The sequence below is a fragment of the Hakea prostrata genome, chromosome 7 (assembly GCF_041222555.1).
Source record: "Hakea prostrata isolate BN-2017 chromosome 7, UWA_Hpros_2, whole genome shotgun sequence".
Lineage (NCBI taxonomy): Eukaryota > Viridiplantae > Streptophyta > Magnoliopsida > Proteales > Proteaceae > Hakea > Hakea prostrata.
In genome coordinates this window covers 38,276,012-38,298,870 of record NC_142606.1, presented here as the reverse complement: position 1 = coordinate 38,298,870, position 22,859 = coordinate 38,276,012, and the positions used below count along the sequence as shown (strand labels likewise).

Sequence of the window (22,859 nt, the reverse complement as noted above, 5' to 3'; positions counted from 1 at the left end):
ATTTTGTTAAATATCTTCAAAATTTAATAAGTCTCCTTGAGACAATGTATTATTTATAGCCAATTTGATCTCTCAGGTAATAATATATTAGTTCTTTCGAAGCCTTAAATCAATTTTGTACTACCAATTATTGTATTAATATTGGCTTCCCCGTCATCAAATAAGAGAAATTTTTTTCTTAGTACAATATGCATTTTAACACATTAAAGAATATTTATATTCTTTATCAGAATGAAACAAAATATATCAAAGTATATGTAGAAAGTCAACATAAAAAAATAAATAAATTAAAAGAGAAAAATAATTACTTTTAATATAAACAAACTAACATAATATTAAATTTATTTTTATTTGAACTCTAGTAACATAATTAAATCTTTAATTATTATTTTCAATTATTTTTATGTGTAGTATTTGTGAGACCATCAAAATCATCATCTTTATAGGTAAAATTTACTTTAATACCATTATTTTAAAAAATTAAATTTATTCTCACATTATTTTTCATTAATTTAATTAAAGCTTGATAAAGCGTAACAAAACATTTTGTAGTATGATAGAAGTGTGTCTAATGACATTTCATACCACATTCAAGACAAATATTATTTTTACTCCTAAAAATAGGTAATTGAGAATCCTTATTATTATCTTATTTATTTCTAGTTATTTTGTCTTTTGCCTCATCCACTTCCACAATCATGACTACAATTTATTATTTTACCTCATTTCAGACTTATCATGAACTGTTGCATTCACTTCAGGGAATGGAGTAGAATCAGTAAGACAAATTTTATAATTTTTTATTAATAAATTTTTATTAATAATTTTTTATTTTGTTCAGCCACAAAGAGACAATATCATTCAAAGTAATTTTTTTTCTTCCTCTTTTTACAATATTGTTGCTGTAAACACACTTGAAGCATGAAAAGTTACTGGTAAGATCTTATCAGTAATATTTTATCCACATAATTTCAGTTGAGAATTAGTTTTAAAAACTACAGAGCTATTTTAATTTACAGTTTCAAATCTTATAACTTCAAGTGCATTCAACAATATTTGTAGTACAAAACTAATAACTGTTATAAAATGAAGAAGATATATTAGAGACAAAGAAGAAAACTAGAACAAAATGAATCAAACTATTCATTAAGTTGAGTGCATTACATATTTATAGTAAAAGTAACATCCACTTTAATATGAAAATATCAAAGTTTGCAAAGAAATACAATATATAATTCTTGCACTTAATAAGATGTTTTTTATATGGAAAAATAGATTACCGCCCAAGATAGAAGATGCATAGAATGGAAATACTGATTGCTAACATTGTGTGTTGAGATGATTGTAATATTTAATTAAGATGAGAATACGAATCACTAAGATTGCATGTTGAGGTGGTCATTTGCAATGCATTTCTAAATTGCTTTCTTGTGATGTACTGATACACCCGGTTGGCTTGTGTCTCTTCTGAAAGTCGATAATGAACTTCTTAGAGAAGCCCATAGCTCTATTAGACCATTTTTCTTTTTTTAATTTGTTGAACATTAAATTTGTTTAAATAATAGTTTATGCATGCATGCTAACGTTAAACCAAGTCAACCTAAGGCTTAAGATCATAGCCACATTTGCCCAGCCCGTGGTGATAGCATTGGAAAATCCCAATATGGTCTTAGGGGTTGAGATCTTCAATTATATGTATTATCTATTTAGAGGTGTTGGACATCCACAATTAATATTATTTATAACATTCCTCCTTGAATGTTCATCAATAGGTAATGTACTTCGTTAAAACCTTACTAAGAAAAAATCATGTGTGAAAAAAATTTTAGTGAAAGAAAATGAGTATATATATCTAAATAATACATATTAATAGTTGTCTCATTAAAATCTTTACTAGAAAAATCCTAGTGGAACAAAACCTTGGTGAATGAAAAAAGAGTGCATCACGTATTTTACTCCCCCTAATGATAATATCATTGAGTATTTTTGAGTACGCATATTTTAATATCATATACTAGCTTCTCAAAATTTAAAGAAGCAATGTCTCAGTAAATAAATGTTGGGGTAATTGTATTACAAATTCTACAAAATACAAAAAATGAAATTGCAACACAATTGAAAGATGAAGATCCTTAGCTAATCCGGAGAGCTTGAAGTTGCACCGCGACCACCGATCAATGAGGTTGGTCCCCCGGTGCTTTTTGGTAATTGATGCATCCTCTACCAGGGTTCTTCGCACCACCACCTCCAAGATAAAGCACCTCCAACTAGGATGGTAGTTCTTCTAGTCCCTTCAAGGAGCCAAAGCTAGAGCACAACACTTAGACAAATTCAATAAGAAATTAACTTTGTAACACAAATAATGTGAGAGTGAGGAATATCTCGATTGCACACCATATGCAGGGGGTTGGGTTTATAAGGCCCAACCTCACCTTACACCCCTTAGGATTCTTGGCAATGATTGGTTTAATCCATTCAATCCTCAACCCCATTCATGGTATGGCCATGAATGGTCATGGGTTGTGAGTTGATGGTCAAGAATTAAATTGAGTAACTTCCACTCTTCAAGTAACCCCACCACACCACTATGACCAAGACCAATATCATGAAGAGCCTCATAACCAAGGTCATGAACGGCCTCCTTTACTCATGGTGCCTCATTACCACCCTTACTTCATGGGTCTCACACACTAACATTTTGATGCAACTATTTGAAACTTAATATAGATTTTTAATTAAAAAAACCTAACAATAAATCTGTCAAATGATCATTTGAACCAATTCAATGAACATCGATTTCACAATTTTATTGAAGATCATGAATGAAGAAGAATTTCGGTGAAATATGTTTCGTTCTATCTCCTTTGATGTATCCTCCCTTCAATTGAGCTATGCATGCAACATTATTTTCATATAATATTGTTGAAACCTTTTTTCTAATAGAATACCACATGCATCATGAATGTGTTGTATTATTGATCTTAACCAAATATATTGTCGACGTGCTCATGAATCACTATTATCTTTGCAAGATTTGAAGAATCAACAACTACAGTTTGTTTTGTTAAACGTCATAAAATAGTTAACATTTGAATAAATAACATGTTTGAGATCTAATTTTATGTAAACCAGATAAATATCCTGCATCTGCATAACAAGTAACATCATATCAATAATTTCTTGAATGTACTGAAATATATGTTTAACAACATTCAACTGTTTTCATATTAATTAATGAAGAGATATAAATCTTGCTAATACATTTATAAAAATTTTTATATCCGATTGTATACTCATTTATAGTTTTAAATCTTGTAACTTCAGGTACATCCAACAATATTTATAGTACATAATTAACAACTAATATATACAATAAATAAAACTATTATGTTGATATTAATTAATGACAAATCATATTTGTCAAGACTATCTAATATCTTATAATTTGTTTTAACTCTTAGATTTAATAAATCACATATCTTAATTATGATGTATTTACATTACAAGATGGACGAGACAAACTCTATTGTTTACAAAAAAACGCATTGGAGGTCAATATCCTTTTCATCTTAGAGTAGAAAACATAATAATATATTGTCTATATCTTTCTTCTCAAAATGCAATTATTTTGAGCAAAGTTATGCTGATTACGTGTTATAAAATGAAGAAATATATTGAGAAGAAAAACAAAATTAAGACAAGATGAGTTAAACTCTTCTATTGAACAATGTGACTCCGACGTGGAGCACAAAGTGTTCCCCGATGCTTCCCGACCACAAATAACAGTGGGGCCCACTATGAAAACACTTTTTGGGAAAAAAATTTTCACCTATGGACCCCACTGTATTTTTGTAATTAGGAAGCCGACGGGGAGATGATCTTAATTCCAATAAGATGATCTTGAAATAGACTAATGCAATGTTCAGTTAATATGGAAACATGAATTTCCAAGATTGTATGCTGAGATGAGGTGACTGAAATCTTCATTTGGAAAATCTTTTGATATGAAATTTTTAAGAATGATGAACATTCATAATTAATATTATTTATAACACTTTTAATAATAATCTTTAAAGGTATTTTTGGTTAAAAAAAAAAAAAAAGAAAAAGAAAAATCTTAATGACTAAAATCCAAATCCGAAAAACAAAAACGATCGAACTCAGCTCGTTTTTCCCCTTTGCTCAAACGTTGCTTCAAACCTGAGGCCTATCTGGCGTTATTGAGAAGTGATCCGTTTTCTTCATCTTCTCTATCTCCGGTGACCAGTCCATCGAAATCAGCTTATTGCAGCGGTTGATCTCTTCTCTGTCTTCTTCGTCTCGGCGTCTCCTGGTGGTGGGATCGCGAGAAGCAGGTCGGTGATGTCAATGAAATGATCCCTTTTTTTGTTTTTTTTATCTTCATATTATTCTTCATTTTCGTACTTACCCAAAATTAATCTCTCCTAATAGGGAATCTTCCATGTGTTTCTTTTGATTAATTGAGAACAATCAAGCTCGTCTTTGGTTACAATAACTACAGAGAACAAGCAAAAGCCTCTGCTTGTATTATTCCAATGTAGCCCTCTGAATTTTACATTTATTGGTTGGAATATAGACGTATACCCTGTCGGACACCCCTTTATTTTGTAGATCGCTATTCTCCGGTTGAAGAAAATGTCGAGAAATAATAAAGCTTTTGAATACTGAACTAGTAATCGAAGCAGTTAAACAATTTTTATAAAACTGAAGCAATCAATTCGAAGATACGTGTACATTGATACACGTTATGTACAAAGTTTTCACTTTTACGTTTTATATTGGTTTATGTGCAGGTAGGTAGGAAGACGTTCGTACTCCATTCTTCTTCTTGTCCCAATTCAGGGCCAACATGTGCTTGTCAAGTTTGTTGAAGGCTTGGAAAGAGCTTATGCAGGGGTAGGGTAGGCTTGTGAAAACAGGGATTTAGTTTAAGAGGGCCATCAATAATTGAAATAAAAAAGTAAATCTGCTTCTGGGATAGGGTTGAGTTCCATCATTCGTTCCTCCAGTGTGTTTGTTCATCTATTATATCATCTATTTTTTGTGACCCTTAAGCTCGTAGCATGCTATTGTTATCCTATTGGCTTGTTTAGTATGAAGATCGATGGAAAATTTTTAATCATGAGCCAGTTGTTCTTGTTACCTCTATGAATTGATGATATCCCATCTATCTTTTAGAAAAATATTGGCATATTGCAGCACAATTGGCATATCCCATCTGTGTTTTAGAAATCCATTGGCATATTGCATAGGCAGCTCCTTTGCTAATTGAAGGTGATAAGGTCTGCATTTCATTAAAGTGCCATTGGCATGGTTCCATTATATTTTTCTAGTGTGATCCCTTTATTGATATCTTTCCCTTTCAGATGATTTTCTTGAATCATGACTGTCTGTTTTAGATCTTAATCCCTATTTCTAGCAACACAATTGTAGGTATCTCTAGAAAAGAAAAATTGGGCCAGAGAATGCTATTGTGTGTTTATTAGGCTGTCAATTTTCTTACATAGGTCCATATTAGTGCTTATAGAGAAGCCATATTAAACTTGTATTATCATTGCTGTACATATTTTATTCCAATGGATTATCACAAAATTATTATTACCATCTAACCGTTTAGTTCCCGTATATATCCATACATGCATTGTTGCTTTTCCCAACTTTCCTGTGAGTTGTCCCTTGTTTTTGGGGAAGACTTCTGAAATTGGTCCTATTCAGCATTATTGCGTTGTGTTTGAGGCCATTATTTGGCATGGAACCATACCAAGATCTAGAAACCTGAGCATATAAGAACATTACCAAAATGTACTAAAAATGTTTTGAAGTATATGTCGAGCCATTTGCATGTGTATGTGCTTTGGGTTGCCTTTACATTTTCTTTATCTATCTTGCCCCTTCAAATGGGATGTTGATATGTTCTATTTACTATTTCTTTTCTATATCCAGGAATTATTTGCAGAACAGAGGCTGATCATATTGATGATGAGGTGTGATTAAAGTTTATCTGGAATAGGAGGAAAGAAACAGAGCAAGATGTTTTCATTGTTTTATGGACTTTGGAAGTATATTTTTAGTAAGACGGAATTCCATGTCCTTATTCTTGGCATTGACAAAGCTGGAAAAACAGTAATATGTTCCTTCATTTTCATTACTGTTTTTTGTATTATTATCTTTGGTGCCACCATCTGCTTTTATCCATCTGATTATATATGGAGTTTGACAGTTTAAACCATTTAATTCTGTTTATAATAAGCATTTCATGGATGATGTCTGCAATATATATGCATAATGTATGCAGTAGGATCACATTCCTTCTTTTTTTATTTGTTTTAATCTTTTCTTAGCCAAGTTTAAATGCTGTCAGTGTTTGTTCTCCCACTTTGACATGTATTAAAGAGAAATATATTGTGACCTTTCATTTCTTGTGCCACAAATTTCAATTGACTAATTTTCAGATGTGTGTATCTCAATGACCAATACTGTAGTTGATAGTTAAAAAAAAAAGAAAAAGAAATGTAACAAGGGTTTTTTTCATACCAGCAATTATTTATTTCCCCTTTAAAGTATTTATAACTCTGAATTTTCTGAAATCTATCACTCCCTCCCCCAAAAAACATAAAAAAAAGAAGTTAGATTACATATTTCATTATTCTTTTGGTGTGTGATTTTAAAAATTTCTACCTAATTATATATTAATTTCTTAAATATGCAGTAAGAGGGGCTATGACTTTTAATTGTGACGTATTATTGTGCCTATTATGTCTGTTAGTGAGAATTTGAAAATAATGGACAGGGACGGCAATCCTGCTGAGGGTAGTGACCGTTGTTTTGCTTTGTCCATGGACAGTTTATTTTCTCTTAGCTTATAAAAAGAGCTAATCCTACCTATGTCAAAAGTAGGAAGAATTTCATATTTTCATTTTTGATGTGAAGTCTCCTATAGCATGCTAACCTTCTTTGGGCGTGAATGGGTAGGCTCACCATAACTGAAGCTGATATTCTCTTCTTAATGAACAAATCACTTTTGAGGATACTTTCATGTGGCAGTCTGCCAGCCTGCCAAGTGTTCCCTTGTGCTACCCTGAGGCATTGTATAGAGGAAGAGAAAAAGTTTCTACAAGAAGGCTAGAAGTATCACCTGAATATACAGAGCTAGGATCATTTTTATTACATTCGCTGCATGAATCTATGATTTGGTAGGTGTTGCCAGGAATTCCTTGGTGTCAGTTGGGGACCTCAGAAGCGACTTTTGAATTAAATGATTGTACTTATTACATGTTTTGCTGGATGTACCATGTACATGAGTTCCATGATAGCTACTCCGTCTGATTTCTCTTCTCTTACAGCCAGTGTTTTCCTTTGCAGAAGAAAAGGCATGGAAGTCAAGTAAATGAAAAGAAAATATATACCTAAGCTTTATATGCGATTTATGTTACATTAATGAAATATCTTAGTTGGCAATCATCTAAAAAGAGAGAGGTGAGGGAACAGGATGAAAGAAATATCCAGTTGCATTGCTATTTGATTTACCTGGCTTTGCAGTGGTTTGATATGAAATTTAATGATCTTGCTTTATTACTATCATCATTTGACCATCTAAGGTTGTTTTTATTTCATGCAGCAGCTCAATTTAGACATTTAACTCCTAGTTTTTGAAACCAGACATTGGTCAAACTTGAAAAAGGACTTGGTTCCTGTTTGACCAAAGTTTTGATTAAACAATCTGCCACTGAGAAAGAAAGTAAAAATAATCAAAGATAAAAAATGAACTAATAATAGAAAAAGAAATCAATAAACCAAGCAACTGGCTTGGAATAAAAAATGAAGGTGGGCTTCTTTTTTTCCCCCCTTCCTTCTAATACATGACATCGTTAGATTCCATTCTGTTGAGAAGAGTGGTTCTGTACCTGGACTGGTTTGAAGATGGGGTGCTTATGGTTTTTTCTAGTTCATTTGCATGCAATTCAGTCGTACAAAATATGGTTTCACTTGTTAAATGACTTAAAATTAACTGCATTATTGCCTTAAATCTTGTGGAATCATGGAATGGAATTCCCTAGTCACCCCTGGCTAAAATGGATTGGCTACACTGTTTACCTGCACAGTTTTTTGACATCTTTGTTTTGCATGCTATGCCATTTTATTCTTTATTGTGTCAAAAACTTGTTCGGAAACTAAGATGCCTTTGTTTGCTAATGAATTTGTAGACTTTGCTGGAGAAGTTAAAAGCGTTATACTCAAACTCGGAAGGTCTGCCCCCTGATCGAATCGTTCCTACTGTGGGGCTTAATATCGGTCGTGTCGAAGCATCAAATACCAAACTTGTCTTCTGGGACTTGGGAGGTCAAGTATGTAGATTGTTGTTTAAACCTATCGTTTTATTGAGTATTCCGCAATTGCTTTATCTTTCAATGACATATTTATTTTGTCAGATACAAAACTGTTTTTGCCTCCCCCAAAAAAAAAAAAGAGAAAAAAAAAAAGAGAAGTAAAATAAGGAATATTAAACAAATCCTGAGCTGAACAGCTGGAGTATAGGATCAGATTTTTTCTTGTGATTGCATCCCACAAGTGTGGTGGCATCAAAACATTTGGCATGGAAATAATATCAATATATGGGAGTAATCCCATCAATCAGACATGATTTGGTAGTTAAAATGATCTTTTCAAGAGCTTTTGTGTTTTTTGGCAGCAAACTCAGCTTTTTCCCAATTTAATGAGCCAACTACATGGATCTAAGAATAAAAAGGTAGTGAAAACTGATGTCTGAACAAAAAAAGGAAATGAAGAGATGGCAAAAGAGGGATGGGAAATGAGATGAGAAATGAAAGTGGAAAATGACAAATTAAAGATGGAAAATAAAATTGAAGATGAAAATGGAAGGGTAAAGTTAATAGAGACAGCCCAGCATGGCAGGAGTACCATATTTGAATTGGGTCTCTTACATTGCCCTCTAATAGGTTTCTACCTGAGGTCATACTTTGAACAGGACCTAGATTATGAAAGTCCTTCCTCATAACATCTCAAATGGTCATTTTAGTCCTGCTTCCATCAATTAGACATAAGCCATTGAACTACATGACGCAGATCTGGCCTGGGTTACCCCTTGACGGATTGCTAACTGGCCTATCCAAGTGTTAGAAATCTCAGTTCATAAATAGAAGCCAAAAGCAGTAAATATTTAGAAGTTTAGACACCCCCAGTGGCAAAAATTGTAAATTAGAAGAAAGTATTAGTGGGATGGTAGGTTTTTGATTAACAGGAAGTTTTAAAGGAGAGGTGTCAGAATTGTAATATTAAGGGAACACAAAAACCTTTGGTAACTTATAGATGATGGTTAATTTAGGAATGGAAAACAAATTGGAAAAGAAGCAATACTATAAGAAGAAAAGGGTAAAGAGGAAAAGTAGTAAATTAATTACTGAAAGAAATAGGGTCATCTTCAACTGCGAACAGCACCCAGAGGAAAAGTGATGTAAACTAAATCCAGGATGACCAAATGAGGGCCTAAGGGGTTTACCAGCACCCTACAACCGTACCTGCAACCCCAGTTTTGTCCAAGTATAGGGGTATTTTGGTAGTATTGCCATTGTTGGGTTGAGTCCACTTAGGGTCTTGTGGGTCCAGTTAGTTGTCAGGACCCTAGATCTACTTTGATATACTTTTATTTACTTATTTGGATCATTATTTTGTGTTGTCCTTGTCTAGGTGAGATTCCTAGCTTGTATTGGAATCCCCTAGCTTCAGTCTACCTTTTATTAGGACTCCTTATCTACTCTTCAAATCTAAATTAGATCCCTCTAAAGTAAGATTTGATAGAGTCCTTGTTTATGTGATTAGTTAAGATAAGAGTCACTATTAGAATTAGAGAGTGAGTTTGAAGTCAAGTTGGTTTCCTAGTTTGAGTCTTATTTTGTTTCTTATTTTTGAGGCTACAAAAAAAAGCTTATGACCTTTGTAATTGCAAGTTGAACTGAATAACAAATTGAGAGTTGGAAACAAATAAAGTTGTGGGCTTTTGGAAAGTTGCCTCTAACACGATTCCATATGGGTCTTATGGATCTACTCTTATCTTATCAAGTCTATCTCCATCTAGACTGCGCTGATCCTTTCCACCTCTTCTTGGATCTTGAGAAAGCTTCTAACCCTTTGGCCTTGGGCCCTCTCTGCAATCACTATTCAAATTCCTTTGGATCCTTCTTTCTGGCTTGATCCTTGGCATCTGATGGGTATATTCTTCTCTCTTCTTGGTCCCCGGGCTGTTTATGACTCCCATATCCCTAAGGCTATCCCTCTCTCTTCATTTATCACCAATGGCACTTGGTCCCCTTCTTCCCATCCTAGTCTCACACAAGTCTAGAACTCCCCCCCCCCCTCTCATCCTCTGCTTGTGACATCACCATTTGGACCCCCTCCCATACCAAAACCTTCACAACTGCTTTTCTTTGGAACTTCCTTAGGTCCCCCTCCCCCTTTGTCCCATGGCCCCCCTTGGTTTGGTTTAAAAGCCATATCTGCTGCCACTCCCTCACCCTTTGGAGAGCTCTCAACCTTGCCCTCCCAACCCAATCTTTTCTCATCAGCCGCCACATCCCTGCTAACCCCAATTACATTCTCTATTGGAATGATTCTGAGGACCTTGACCACCTTTTTTTCTCCTGTCCCTTCTCCCGCTCTATTTGGAGCTTAGCCCTTGCTTCCATTTGGTGTAGATCGAGGCGTTCCTTTGGATTTGCTCGAGATTGGAATTGAATCCTGAGAAACTCCTCTGGCTCCTTGATTTGCAACCTTGTGGGTAAGCTTGTTTTTGCCTCTACCTTTCATTACTTATGGTGAAGCAATATGAGAAGATGGACTTCCAAATCCTGATCCCAAGATTTGATTTGGAATGCCATCTATTTTGATGTTTCTTCTAGGCTTACATCTTTCCCCCATCCCCCAGTTATTGACTCTTCAAGGAATAGGTTGATGTTAGTTCTTGGAGTCTAGCCACCTCTTTCTAGTCGTCCTCTTGACTAGTTGGGGCTCTGGTGCCCCTTTTTCTCTCTCTCCCCTGTTGTTTCTCCTTGTTTCTTGTTGGCTCCGTTTTTATATAATTATTTATTCATCCAAAAAAAAAAAGTTGTGGGCTTCCTTGGGAGGGCCATGGCAGATTTGAGAGTTCTTCAAGTGCAGCCATTGATCTTCAATTCCTTTGATCCTATTCCATCTTCAAGTAAGTAAACAACACCCTAACCCCATCCCTAGCCTTCCCTCTTCCCTCATCCGTTGCACCCTTTTTTTTATATATTTTATTTTTATTAATTTTCTTGAATTTTTGGCTTTTTTCTAGAGACTCAAATCTCATGGTCAGATCTACACTAAACTGTTAGATCTGTTTCAAACTTTAGGAACCTTGTCCCCCCCAACCCTGGTGACCTTAGATCCCAATTTGGCCCCATTTTGACAATCCGATTTCAAGATATAATTAGTTTACTGAATTTTTGTACTTCCGTAGACCCTAAAAGCAAGAACTTTAATATCTTTCAATTTAGCCATCCAAAACTTGGGGAATCATATCCCTATATTATTACCAACATTCCCTTGCATTTCAGCCCGTTCTGGCACCTATAGACCTAAGCTTCCCTTCTCAAGGAATTTATCCCATATCTCCCATGGGATGGGTTTCATATAGTTGAAATATCTGACCATACAGCGTTAACCTAACTTTCACAAGACATATCACAAAGGGAACCCATATCCCCTAAATTCTGAAAACCCTATCCGAACCTAACCCTAGAACCCCATAGCCAACCCATTCCCTTTAACCTTAAGGTATTCTAAACCCTAATTGACTGCTGATCTAATAAATAGGATCCTGGAGTGAACCTACATTTAGGGAAACATCATTCATTACAAGGTAAACCCTATAATTGTTCATCAAAAGGAAACTCAGATTGAGGGAATTCCCTTCTCTGGCCTCAGTTTGGTTTGAAATTTCAGTTGTCCGATTGCAATTCCAAGCTCTATCAAACTCAGGTAGTATTTCTTATAAACAATAAGCTTCAACAAAATAAAGATCACATCTATTGAATTTCCTTCCTTTTTTTTGGTTTTGGGGGGTGGGGTGGGGTGGGGGGTGTTGTGTGTGAGGAGATGGGGGGAGGGTGGGTCAACCCCATACAAAGAGGGGCTGAGATTCATTCCATTCCACTAGCCTGAAAGCATGCATGTGTTGCATCCTTTTTGTCAAATATTAAAGCTCTGAAATCAAAACCAGGCAGTAGTTCCAGACTTGGGTTTGGTTGCAGGTATGATGTAGCCCCGCAGAGGAATCTTTTGGGACTGATGCAGCAGGGTTAGGATCTCCTAAAGGCAGGGATGCAAACCTCAATTTTGAGTTCAAAAGAGGGATGCTCCAAGGACTCAAACCAGCAATATAGGGTGCAGAGTGTTGCCCAGAAAAACAAAAAAGAAAATGCTTGTCAAAGAGAAGGGAAAATTAAAGGGAATAACAAGAGAAGATCAAGGAAGGAAAACGCCCACAGTTACAGCAGCTGTCAATCTCAATTAAAATTTTTCATTCAAATCTTTTCTCTAATGATGGGAGCACATGCCCTTTTAAAAGGAAGATGGTTGGAAAAAAAAAAAAAATTCCTATTCCTAATCTGAACGAAAACTAAAATAGGCTTTAGCTCTATCTAAAGCCTTAAACAAAATTGGGGACTCTCAACTTCTTTTGGCTCTTAACAGGAAATAATAAATAAAATATTGCATTATTTCCCTTAATTACACCTACACCTAGAGTATGTGTCAATGTTGTATCCTCCACCCTCCACATCTTACTTCCTTTTATTATCCTATTGTCTCTTCTGGGATCCATGTAGCCAACCTCATTTAAAGGCTTGGATCATAGGATGTTGTTTTTGTTGTAAACCCATATGCCTTGTGACTGATGGGTATGTCATGACACCTGTATTCTTAGTAAAACTGGCAGAATACAACTCAAACTGACACAAAGTCTTCAATTTGCTTTCTTTCTGTGCACTGATACAAAATCTCTGTAATTTCACCTTCATTGTTGGATTTTCCTGTTATGTTGGCTTGGGGACTCAACGCACTATGACTTCCATAGTGTTGCTTCTTCCAAATCTACCATTTGGCCTACTATGGTTGGCTCCAAAGCTAACACATTAGTGCGGACCTATGAAGTTGCCATGGAGTGCTTCTCTTCCCTGGTGCTATCCGTTCTCAAATCTACCATTTGGCCTACTCCCGGTTGCGCTCCAATTGATGAGCCCTAATAATATTTCCCAAAAATTCATTCGAGAATGCGGAGCCCCCCCCCTATGGTGCCCAGTTGCCATTGCGCCCACAAGACTCTCCAAAATTCGATTATTCTCTCTTCCCTCTTTCCCTCTATTTATTATCTCAAATAACCCTACCTAACCCTCATTTCACAAGGCCTCATCCCTAGGGTAACCCTAACTAACCCTCATTCCACAAGGCCTCATCCCTAGGGTCCTAACATTATCATACACTGCCAAATGCTGTCATGTTCCCAGAGACCTCCGCCACTGTTCTCTATAGTGTCACTTCAGTATCCCTCTCATGCATCTCTTGTGAATGTCTCTATGCTAATCAAGGTTATTAATGCAGCAAGGCGACCAAGGTGTTTTGGGCAATGCTTAAACGCCATCCCGATTAGGTGGCCACAGGTCATCGCCTTGGTGAGCAAGGTGTTTTAGTAACATTTTTTTTTATACAATTACTTTATGTCACACAAATAGCATACCAAAAACTTATATAGTTCTACTATAAGCTAAACAAATATTAAAACACAAAGGGCTGAGGCAGTACCTTGGACTGCTATAATGAGATTTCAAGAGAACTCAGAGCAGCTGCAGACGAAAGAGGAGCTGCGTGGTTTTCTCACAGAACAGAGCTGCTGCTGCCACTAGCTTTGGAGGAAACATTGGAAGATGCTGTTTGCCACCGTAAGTAAGTCTTGGAGAACTCAGAAAAATGCTGCTTGCTGCTGCGATTTGGACTCTGGAGAAGAACTATCACAGGTCTGGTAGAAAATAACTGCTCAGCTGCTGTGAAGAAGACTTGATTTGGGGAAGTGGCGAAGAAGACTTGATTTGGAGAAGGAGAGAAGAAGATTAGATTTGGAGGAGAGAAGAAGATTAGATTTGGAGAAGAAGAGAAGAAGACTCGACTGGATTTTGTGATTTGGACTTTCGCAGAAGCAGCCCTGTTCGTACTCTCTAGTCTCTGCTCGACCTGGAGAAGAAAGCCCTCTCTGATTAGGTTTTGAATTTTTTTTAACTGCCTTTAATCTCTATATGATCCCATGCTTCTCGGTGCATGGGATTCTTACCTATACACTAATTGTATATGGTTTTAGAGAATAGAATTTGATGGTTTAAAAAAAAAATAAAAATATAAATAATATGGTACTAAATGTCAAAAAAGTGACCGCTTTGCCCATAAGGCGTCAATATGGTGCATAACACCAAGTCGACGTCACCTAGGGCAATAAAGCAGTAGTTTTTTTTTTTTTACATATACAAAAAGCAGCTCATCGCCTAGGGGCCAAAAAAAGGCCTTGTGGTGATGATTTGATAACAATGGTGCCAACTAGGTTGTGTCACTACTAACTGCTGGTTTCTGCAGCTACTTGTTACGCTATCATTTGTCTGTGGACAGTGCTTAGCACTGCCCACGCTCCACATGTATTAATCACCAATGAATCTTCATTAGCAACTTTTGACTACTCTGTGTGTCACTGACTGTGTTGAGCACCATAACAGTGTACCGGTGTTGATCCTGACATGTAGACATCACTGACTACCAGATCTTCTGGCTTCTGAAATTCAGATCTATCTTTCTGCTGTTTAAAACTATTTCATATTTCTAAGATCTTTTTTCTTTCTTCCTTTCTTTCTTGACTTGTCAAATTTCTCCTTTTGTACTTATTGTTTTTCCAGCTGTTATGCCTATTGATCCTACATAGCTCTTGGACTGTTTGCAAATTTCTTTGGCTCTGGATTCTTTTGGGGACCTTCAACTGTATTAGTTGGTAGTAGGGCCAAAAAGGTCTTCATGTTGGATTTTCAACAATTCACTGATTTGTTTCTTGTCACTTAGATCTGAAAACACGAAGAGTACATTTGAAATTCATGAAATAAAAAAAATTGATTGCTTCCACTGAAGTGATTCTAGAGGCTCAAACGGCACAACAATGCTCTGAGGCTGAGTCGAAGCCTTGAAAATGAAGATCTTCAAAGAGGAGCTCATGATTTGGATCAAAGATGAAGAGACTTCTGTGGATAGTTCTGTTGAAGAAAAGAAAACCAAGATCATCCTATGTAAAGATCAAACTTCTGGAATTATGTTCTTCACTGAAGGATCTTTCTCATCAAGGGTCTGATAATCACTGAATCTGCATGATTTTTTTATGAGAACTAAACAACATTCTCCAATAAACTGGGGGAATTAAGTAGTGGGAATTATTAACTGGGTTTAGAAAAACCTTGTTTGGCCTTGTTTCACTTGTTTACAGAGTGAATTTTGTGGCAGAACTATAGTTTAAGCCCGTAAGGTTGTGGGTGGGGTCTGAACCAGAGAATAGTAGTAAAACTCATCCTAATTTCTAACTTACAAGTATTTGAGTTAGTTTAGGATCATTGTTGTCACGTTGTTTAGGAGAAGCTGGGCATTTGAGGCATAAGAAAACAAGAAAGTGAGATCGGTAAATGGAGCAAGAAAAACACTCGGTTTACACCTAGACAACCATGATTAATTCTGAACTCTAGTGCAAATCAGGTACCAACTCTTCTATCTCCTTGAATTCTGTTTCTTTCCTTGATATTTCTATTTCCCCCTTTCTTCACTTCGATCACATAATACTGGTTGGTTTTTAAGCTTTGGTAATCCAGGTATGTTATTGAAAATGAAGAGATCCCTTTTGGCTGTGGGTTCTCCTCTCTCTTTTTGTAGTTTAATTACTCTCTTATATTTGTCTTCAGTTCTTAAATCTTCTTCTATTCCTTTCTTGTTCTTCCTTCGCTTTTCTTCTTTATTTCATGTTCCTGTTGTGTGCTCATGGTGGATGCAGTCCTATGCTTTTAGTCAGATTTCTTGTCGCTTCTACCAAAAAAAAAGAGAGAAATCTAAGAAAAAGAAAGATTTCTCTCGTTGCCCTCTCTCTCTCTCTCTCTCTCTCTCTCTCTCTCTCTTTTTGTGTGTGTGTGTGGTGGTTATCACTTCGGATGTGAGTACCTCTGGTTTAGGTGATAGGTTTGGAGATTGGGCTTTTGTATGCTTTACCTTATGATAACTTTATGGACCTAAAACATGGCATGGGTTGAGTACAAAAAATTTCCATAGTTATTTTAGGTCTTATTTCAAGTGTTTTGTTTTAGTTTGGTTGAACCAGCTTGTTTGAAACTTGTTTTTAATTATGCGTTCACTTTAAGTTAGGGTGTTACGGTCTTTTCATTTGCAATCGTGCAATCAGGCTTCTTGTAGTACTGCAGCATCGGATAATTGGTATCTCAGTTTTTATTTAATGTTAGGAAAATGTTAGCTAGATTTTGGGGATTGGTTAGTCTTATTAGGACTCCTTTCATTTCCTACTTAATAAACTTTTTCCCTTTTGTTATTTCAAGTCCTTATAGGACTTTCATGTACGGCTGTACAGAGTCAATTTTTTACCCCATGTGGAGGAATAAAGGGTAGATGAGAATTGAGTAAAATTATTTGAATTATGAGCTGTTGGAGCTGCAGAATGTTTCCTCTTTGAGAGAGTTATAACAGTGGGAGTGTGACTTCATTCAAGCATTGGTTCCTGGAACTTTGAAGCTCCTGGGGAGCTGTTGGCCAAGCAAGGCTCCAAAGGGGATTCTCAGGTATACAACAATTCCTAGGTCTGGGGCCTATTCTTCCCCCATTCCGTCTTTACTTTTATTTTCAGATTTGAAACCAAACTCTCCATTAAACCTTGTCAAGCCTGGAAACCTGCAACGGCATATTTTGTGGCCTAACCTGATCAGTTTAAGGTCTCCTTTAGGGGAACCCAGCCTCTATATCTTCCCTCCATTCTCTTCAAATTTCAGTCCCATCTGAATGCTAGAAGGCCATTGACCTAAAACCCCAAACTTCCCTCGGAGAACCCCTACTTTTTCTAGTTTTCATTGAGGCTGACATTGAAATCAGTCCCACCCTCATCAGTCCTACCCCTAAAATCACATCTCAAAGAGACCCCCTAAAGCCTCATCTCACATAGACCGCCCCTAACTCCTCCAAATAAGGCCTACAATTCTATTCGAAAATAAACAGATCTGGTTCTGTTTAGAGAGGATTTTGGTGTATTGCTGCCCTGCTTGGTCATCCAATCAAGGGCTGCATCATAAATGATGATTGATGAGCACATTATGTGTGAAATCTGAGGGCATAGAGTATGCATTTTACACACTTAGAGCGGAGCTACCTTGGGTTTTATGTTGTTTTTGAAGATTTTAGGATTTGAGAAAATATTTGGAGTTTTGGGTATGAAACATTCAATTTTACACATCAAGAGATCCATCAAATTTTCAAGTGCAAAAAGGGCCTAATTTGGAGCATGATGGACTAGAGATGCGATTATAGGCCAACTCCAAGAATATCTTAGTCCTTAGAAATAAATAAGCCAATTTTGATCCACAACTGAGATTAGTTAGGATTTTTATTTCATTTTACTTTATTTTGTAATTAAAAAATAAAAAATATTGGTATGTGGGACCCACAAGTATTCAAAGATTAGGATTTTCTATTTTTTCCATAGATTTTTAGAAGATTTTATTTATTTTCCTAATTATTTTTCTCTCTCCCCACTTTCTATTTCTTTTACTTTATTATTTCCTTAATAAACCCACTTCATTTTTGTTAATATATATATATATATACACACACACACACCACGTTTCTACATTACCTTATTTATTTATTTTTTCTTTTCTTTTCTTCCACTCATTCTCTCTCTCTCTCTCTCTCCCCTTACATTCTCAAATGAATTTTTTCCCTTTATTCTTTTTAACTCCTATTTCTCTATTTATTGAATTATCATTATTATTATTAGTGTTTTTCTTTTCTTATTTCTACCCCATTCACCATCCCCTATAAATACCTTCTCCTCTTAAACCTAGGTTACATTTCTTTTCTCTTTAGTTTGTTTAGGTTTTCTTTAGTTCTTTGATTGCTTTGTGGGGTTCTAGTTTTTAGATTCAATTTTTAGGTTTAATTTTTATATGTAATGCAATGATTATTCAAGTTATGTAGTTTCTTTTATGCAAGTGTAAATCTTTCTTTCGATCAATGCAATTTCAATTTCAATTTCGAGTTCAAGCTTCAAATTTCAAGTTTCAAGTTTCGATTTCGAAGAGGATTTGTTTTTCTCTGGGTCTAGCAATTGTAGATTTGGATTATTCTAGATCTGGTTGTTTAGGTTGGTTGAGATTCGAATCGGTTGTTCAGGGTTTTATTTATTTATTATTCAAGATTCGAGGATACAAGTAAGTAGCCTTCATCAGTAATCTTCTCTCCCCCCTCCATTCCTACTTCTGTCTACTCCCTCCATTTTCTTGACTTAGGATTTACTTTTTAGCATTTATTTATTGTTTTCCTATCCCCTAGGTCCTTGATCAAAGATGCTTACAGTCGTGCCTTTCTTTAGTTAAGGTTTCCCTTTTCCATTTATTGCTTTGTTATTTGTTTTCTATTTGTTTTCTGGATTTTTTTCTTTAATATTCGTTCCCCCGATCAGTGGACTGTAAGCTACGACAAAGGGTCCACTGTCAAAGTCATCATAGTTATACTCCCCTTCCCTCGATCTAGAGTTAACACTTGGAGCACTTCCCTTTTATTATTGTTCGCATATTTTATTCCTACTTTTTATTTATGCATTTATTTATTTTTTTTATTAGACGATGAATGGTTAGGTTATGTCTATTTTATTTTTATTCTCAATTCGATCGCATTAGATGTATGTGCTAGGACCGCTTATTTAACCAATTAGTTTAATTAATTGGAAATTACCTCACTATGTGCCTAAGTGTAGTGGTATATCCCCCGGTCCTGCTCTAAGATAACATTAATCAACCGTTTTGGTCGTGGGGGGGGGGCCTCTCTTCCTCTTGTTCCCCCTTTCCCCCCCCTCTCCCCTCCCCCCTCTTCTCCTTCTTTCTCCTTCTCTTCTTTCTCTCTTTCCTCTTCTCCCCCTTTTGGCCTCGTCCTCGGGTTTTTGTTGGGTTTGTTTTTTTGGTTTTTTTTTTTTGGTGTGGGGGGGGGGGGGGTGTGGGGGGGTTGTGCCTGGGGGGGGGGGGGGGTCTCTGTTTTTCTTGTGTGTGTGTGTGGGGAGAGTGAGAAAAATAATTAGGGAAATAAATAAAATCTATGGAAATAAATAGAAAATCCTAATCTTTGACTACTTGTGGGTCCCATACACCAATATTTTTTTTAATTACAATAAATTATAATAAAACAAAAATCCTAACTAATCTCAACCCTAGATCAACAACAACAACAACAACAAAAGCCTTGTCCCAACTAAATGGGGTCTGTTACATGGATTCTTGCCCTCCAATCAGTTCTGTTCGAGGCCATGCTAGATACAAGGCCTAAGCTATACATATCATTTCTCACCACTTCTCCTAAGGTTATCTTAGGTCTACCCCTAGTTCTTCTAGTTCCTTCAATATGGATTATATCACTTCTCCGTACAATCTCAACCCTAGATCAAAATTGACTCACTTAATTATAAGATATTCTTGGAGTTGGCCCATAGTTGCATTTCTAGCCCATCATGCTCCAAATTAGGTCCTTTTCGCACTTGAAAATTTGAATGGATCTCTTGATGTGTAAAATTCCATGTTTCATACTCAAAACTCCAAATATTTTGCTTAAATCCTGAAATTTGCAAAAACAATATAAAATATTAAAACCCCAATTAGCTTTGCTCTAAGGGTGTAAATGCATGCTCTATGCCCTAAGATTTCACACATAAATGTGCTCATCAATAAACTGCAGAATCTTCTCCACTTGGAATTGAGGACTGGTTTGGCTTTTTACTGAATAGCTAGACCGCATAGCTTAATATTTAGTCATTGCTTTTGACATCTGTATCTATTATTAAACACTCTAATGGAGGTGGTTGTCACAATTTAGCCCTAGGGATCTCTCATCATTCCATGATTGAATGAGAGGTTTCCCTCGTGGAGTGATTCTCAGTTACTGTTAGTTTGGAAGTTGTATCTTGTGTGAAGAAGAAGCTACTTGTTAAAATTATAGAGTAGCTCTCATCCTCTAATATTGGTTATATCTATTCCAGTATTGATTAAACTTACTCAAATATTTTCCCTTTCACTGCCTGCACTCAGTTGAGTCCTGAATTTGGTACTCTCTTAAAAGGTACATATGCTGTTCATAATTTTTATCAAATTGCCAATATAATTTGTTTTTTATTGTTTGGCGGTCCCATAGCAATCCCAAAGCAGGGTTTTGGAACCCGGGTTTGGCATCATGCTCGTTGACTATTTGACACTCATTTTCACCTGAGCAATTAATCCTTACAATTTTGGACTGGACACCAGCATGAAAAATTTGAAGTTCTGGTTTCAGAAAAGACAAATAAATAAGTGAACATAGGAAAGTGATCTTAGCCATTGGTGCAAATGCTTTATATATCTTGGTACACAGGGAGCATCTTTGTACATTGTAAAGTAGTTGATTCTCTATTTTCTTGTTGTGGTCTGACCTCTGTGAGTTGTGTTGGCAGATTGGTCTTCGAACAATTTGGGAAAAGTACTATGAAGAGGCACATGCCATAATATATGTAATTGATGCAGCTTGCCCTTCACGTTTTGAGGATTCAAAATCAGCCCTGGGTTAGTAATGTTAAATTACCCTGATGGAGATCCATTCCTTTATTGATGACTTAGTGCTGTTGGTATAAGAAATTTAAATTATTTCTATTTGGTTGCTGTGATGCCTTGAATATGCTCACCAGAAAAGGTACTGCGCCACCCAGATTTACAAGGAGCTCCTCTGTTGATACTAGCTAACAAGCAGGTGATGCAGTTACTCTTTCTTATATCTCTTTCCTAATTAGCCATTGTGGGCATAATGCCATAAATGTTTACTGGGTGTTATTTTGTTATGACCGCAACCTCTAGACGGTTGAGTGCTGACCTTTCTTTTTCCTGATTTCTCCAAGCACTCTTCTATCTGCTTGTCTGACATAAAACTTCCACTGCAATTTGATTGCAGGATCTTGCTGGGGCTGTGTCAGGAGAAGAATTGTCCAGGTATTTGGATCTGAAGGAGTTGGACAAAAGGCTGTTCATGTTCGAAGCTGTTTCAGCATATGATGGGTATATTAAGAGCCTAAAGAAAATTCCATTGCTTGAACCCCTTCCCCCTCCCCCCCCCCCTCCCCCAAAACCACCCCCTTGAGAAAGATAAAAAGTAGAAATAACAACCCTCCAACAAAAGCATGAAAAGTTTTACCCTTTATGAGTTGATATTTGGTGGCTTAATTTGAAGTAAATTTTTTTTGGGATTTCAATTGCAGAACAGGGATCAAAGATGGTATAGAGTGGCTAGTGGACGTTATGGGAAGAAGTAAGAGAACAGAAACCTTGAGAGTACGTGCAGGTATCACAGGCACCGTTCCTCCTTAAGACTAATTCAAAGCAAGAATTGTCAGTTGATTTAACCTGGAGCACAACCCCCCAAAGAAAATTTAATTTGCTGCTGAAAGATCACTGGAAGCTGATGAACTTGCTTTAGAAGTCAATTCATGCTATGGCTTACATTAAGATATGCATGTAACTTTTAAGATAATTAGCTGTACATGTTATTGAAAATTTATATTTTTCCTGAAGAAATCAGAGCATTGGTTTTTCCATGAGAACTGTTGGATTTCATTTCTTGAAAGGAAAATGGCTGCTTCTGTGTTATCTGTTTCAGCAAAATGGCTGCTTCTGTGTTATCTGTTTCAGCAAAATGGCTGCTTCCATCAAAGATGTCATCGGAAACTAATAGAACAACCTGCTTACTTGCACTTTTACCTTCATTTTTGTGTCTGTATGTCTTTACTTCCATTCCAGTCTCTAATGGGAGAATGTTCTATGTAGCAAATTGTACTATTTGGCAGTTCATAGAAAAGAGTAATAGGATATAAACATGGCTATGCATTTTCCAATGACCTTGAGTACATACCAAAGTAATTCAATGGAGTCTACAATGTAATTAATTTATGCATCCACGGGTGTTGAATCTGATATTTTACTCAAGAAAAAAGAAGTGTTTGAGTCGGATACTCTGGTTTCTTACTATGGCCTGCATAAGGACTATTTCTTGCAGTCTTTTCATTATGCCCTGCATAAGGACTATTTCTGTAGTTATTAATGCAGCTGTGCTTTGAGGAGAATTGCAGGGTTTCAGAATTACCACCAAAAAAAAAAAAAAAAAAGGTGGATCAACATTTCCCCCTTTTTTGGTTGGAGAAAATTTTCTAATGAATGCTCAATGGAATTCAACTATGTGTAAATATTTTAATCTAAAGGTACCCATTGAATTTATCCTAATCCTTGAATTAAAGTATTTTATATGATTAAATATTATTACTCATTGGGCCCTCAATGAGATATTTCTCAAGGAGAGGATTTAAAATCCCTTCTTTGAAAAGGAAAATTAATAAAATAAAAAAAATTGGAAATATTACCTTGGGTATTTATTGTAGGGGACCTGAGTTGGGGAATTAAATCCTTGTTTTACTTTTAGTCTTGAATCGGAGACTTGCTCTAAATTTAGAAGAT

General features: G+C 36.0%; 1 protein-coding gene across 2 annotated transcripts; it reads left to right on the top strand.

The window, feature by feature from the left end:
• Nucleotides 1-4,144: 4,144 nt before the first annotated feature.
• Nucleotides 4,145-22,240, top strand: GB1 (GTP-binding protein 1). Of its 2 annotated transcripts, XM_089162908.1 has the most exons (8): nt 4,145-4,355; nt 4,815-4,917; nt 5,965-6,144; nt 8,226-8,366; nt 20,816-20,924; nt 21,047-21,108; nt 21,307-21,410; nt 21,611-22,240. In XM_089162908.1, the coding sequence occupies exons 3-8, from the start codon at nt 6,052-6,054 to the stop codon at nt 21,717-21,719; spliced, it is 618 nt and encodes a 205-aa protein (XP_089019034.1). In that variant the 5' UTR covers nt 4,145-4,355; nt 4,815-4,917; nt 5,965-6,051; the 3' UTR covers nt 21,720-22,240. The 2 variants fall into 2 exon arrangements, with proteins under 2 accessions (XP_089019034.1, XP_089019033.1); XM_089162907.1 differs by lacking the exon at nt 4,815-4,917.
• Nucleotides 22,241-22,859: the final 619 nt, after the last annotated feature.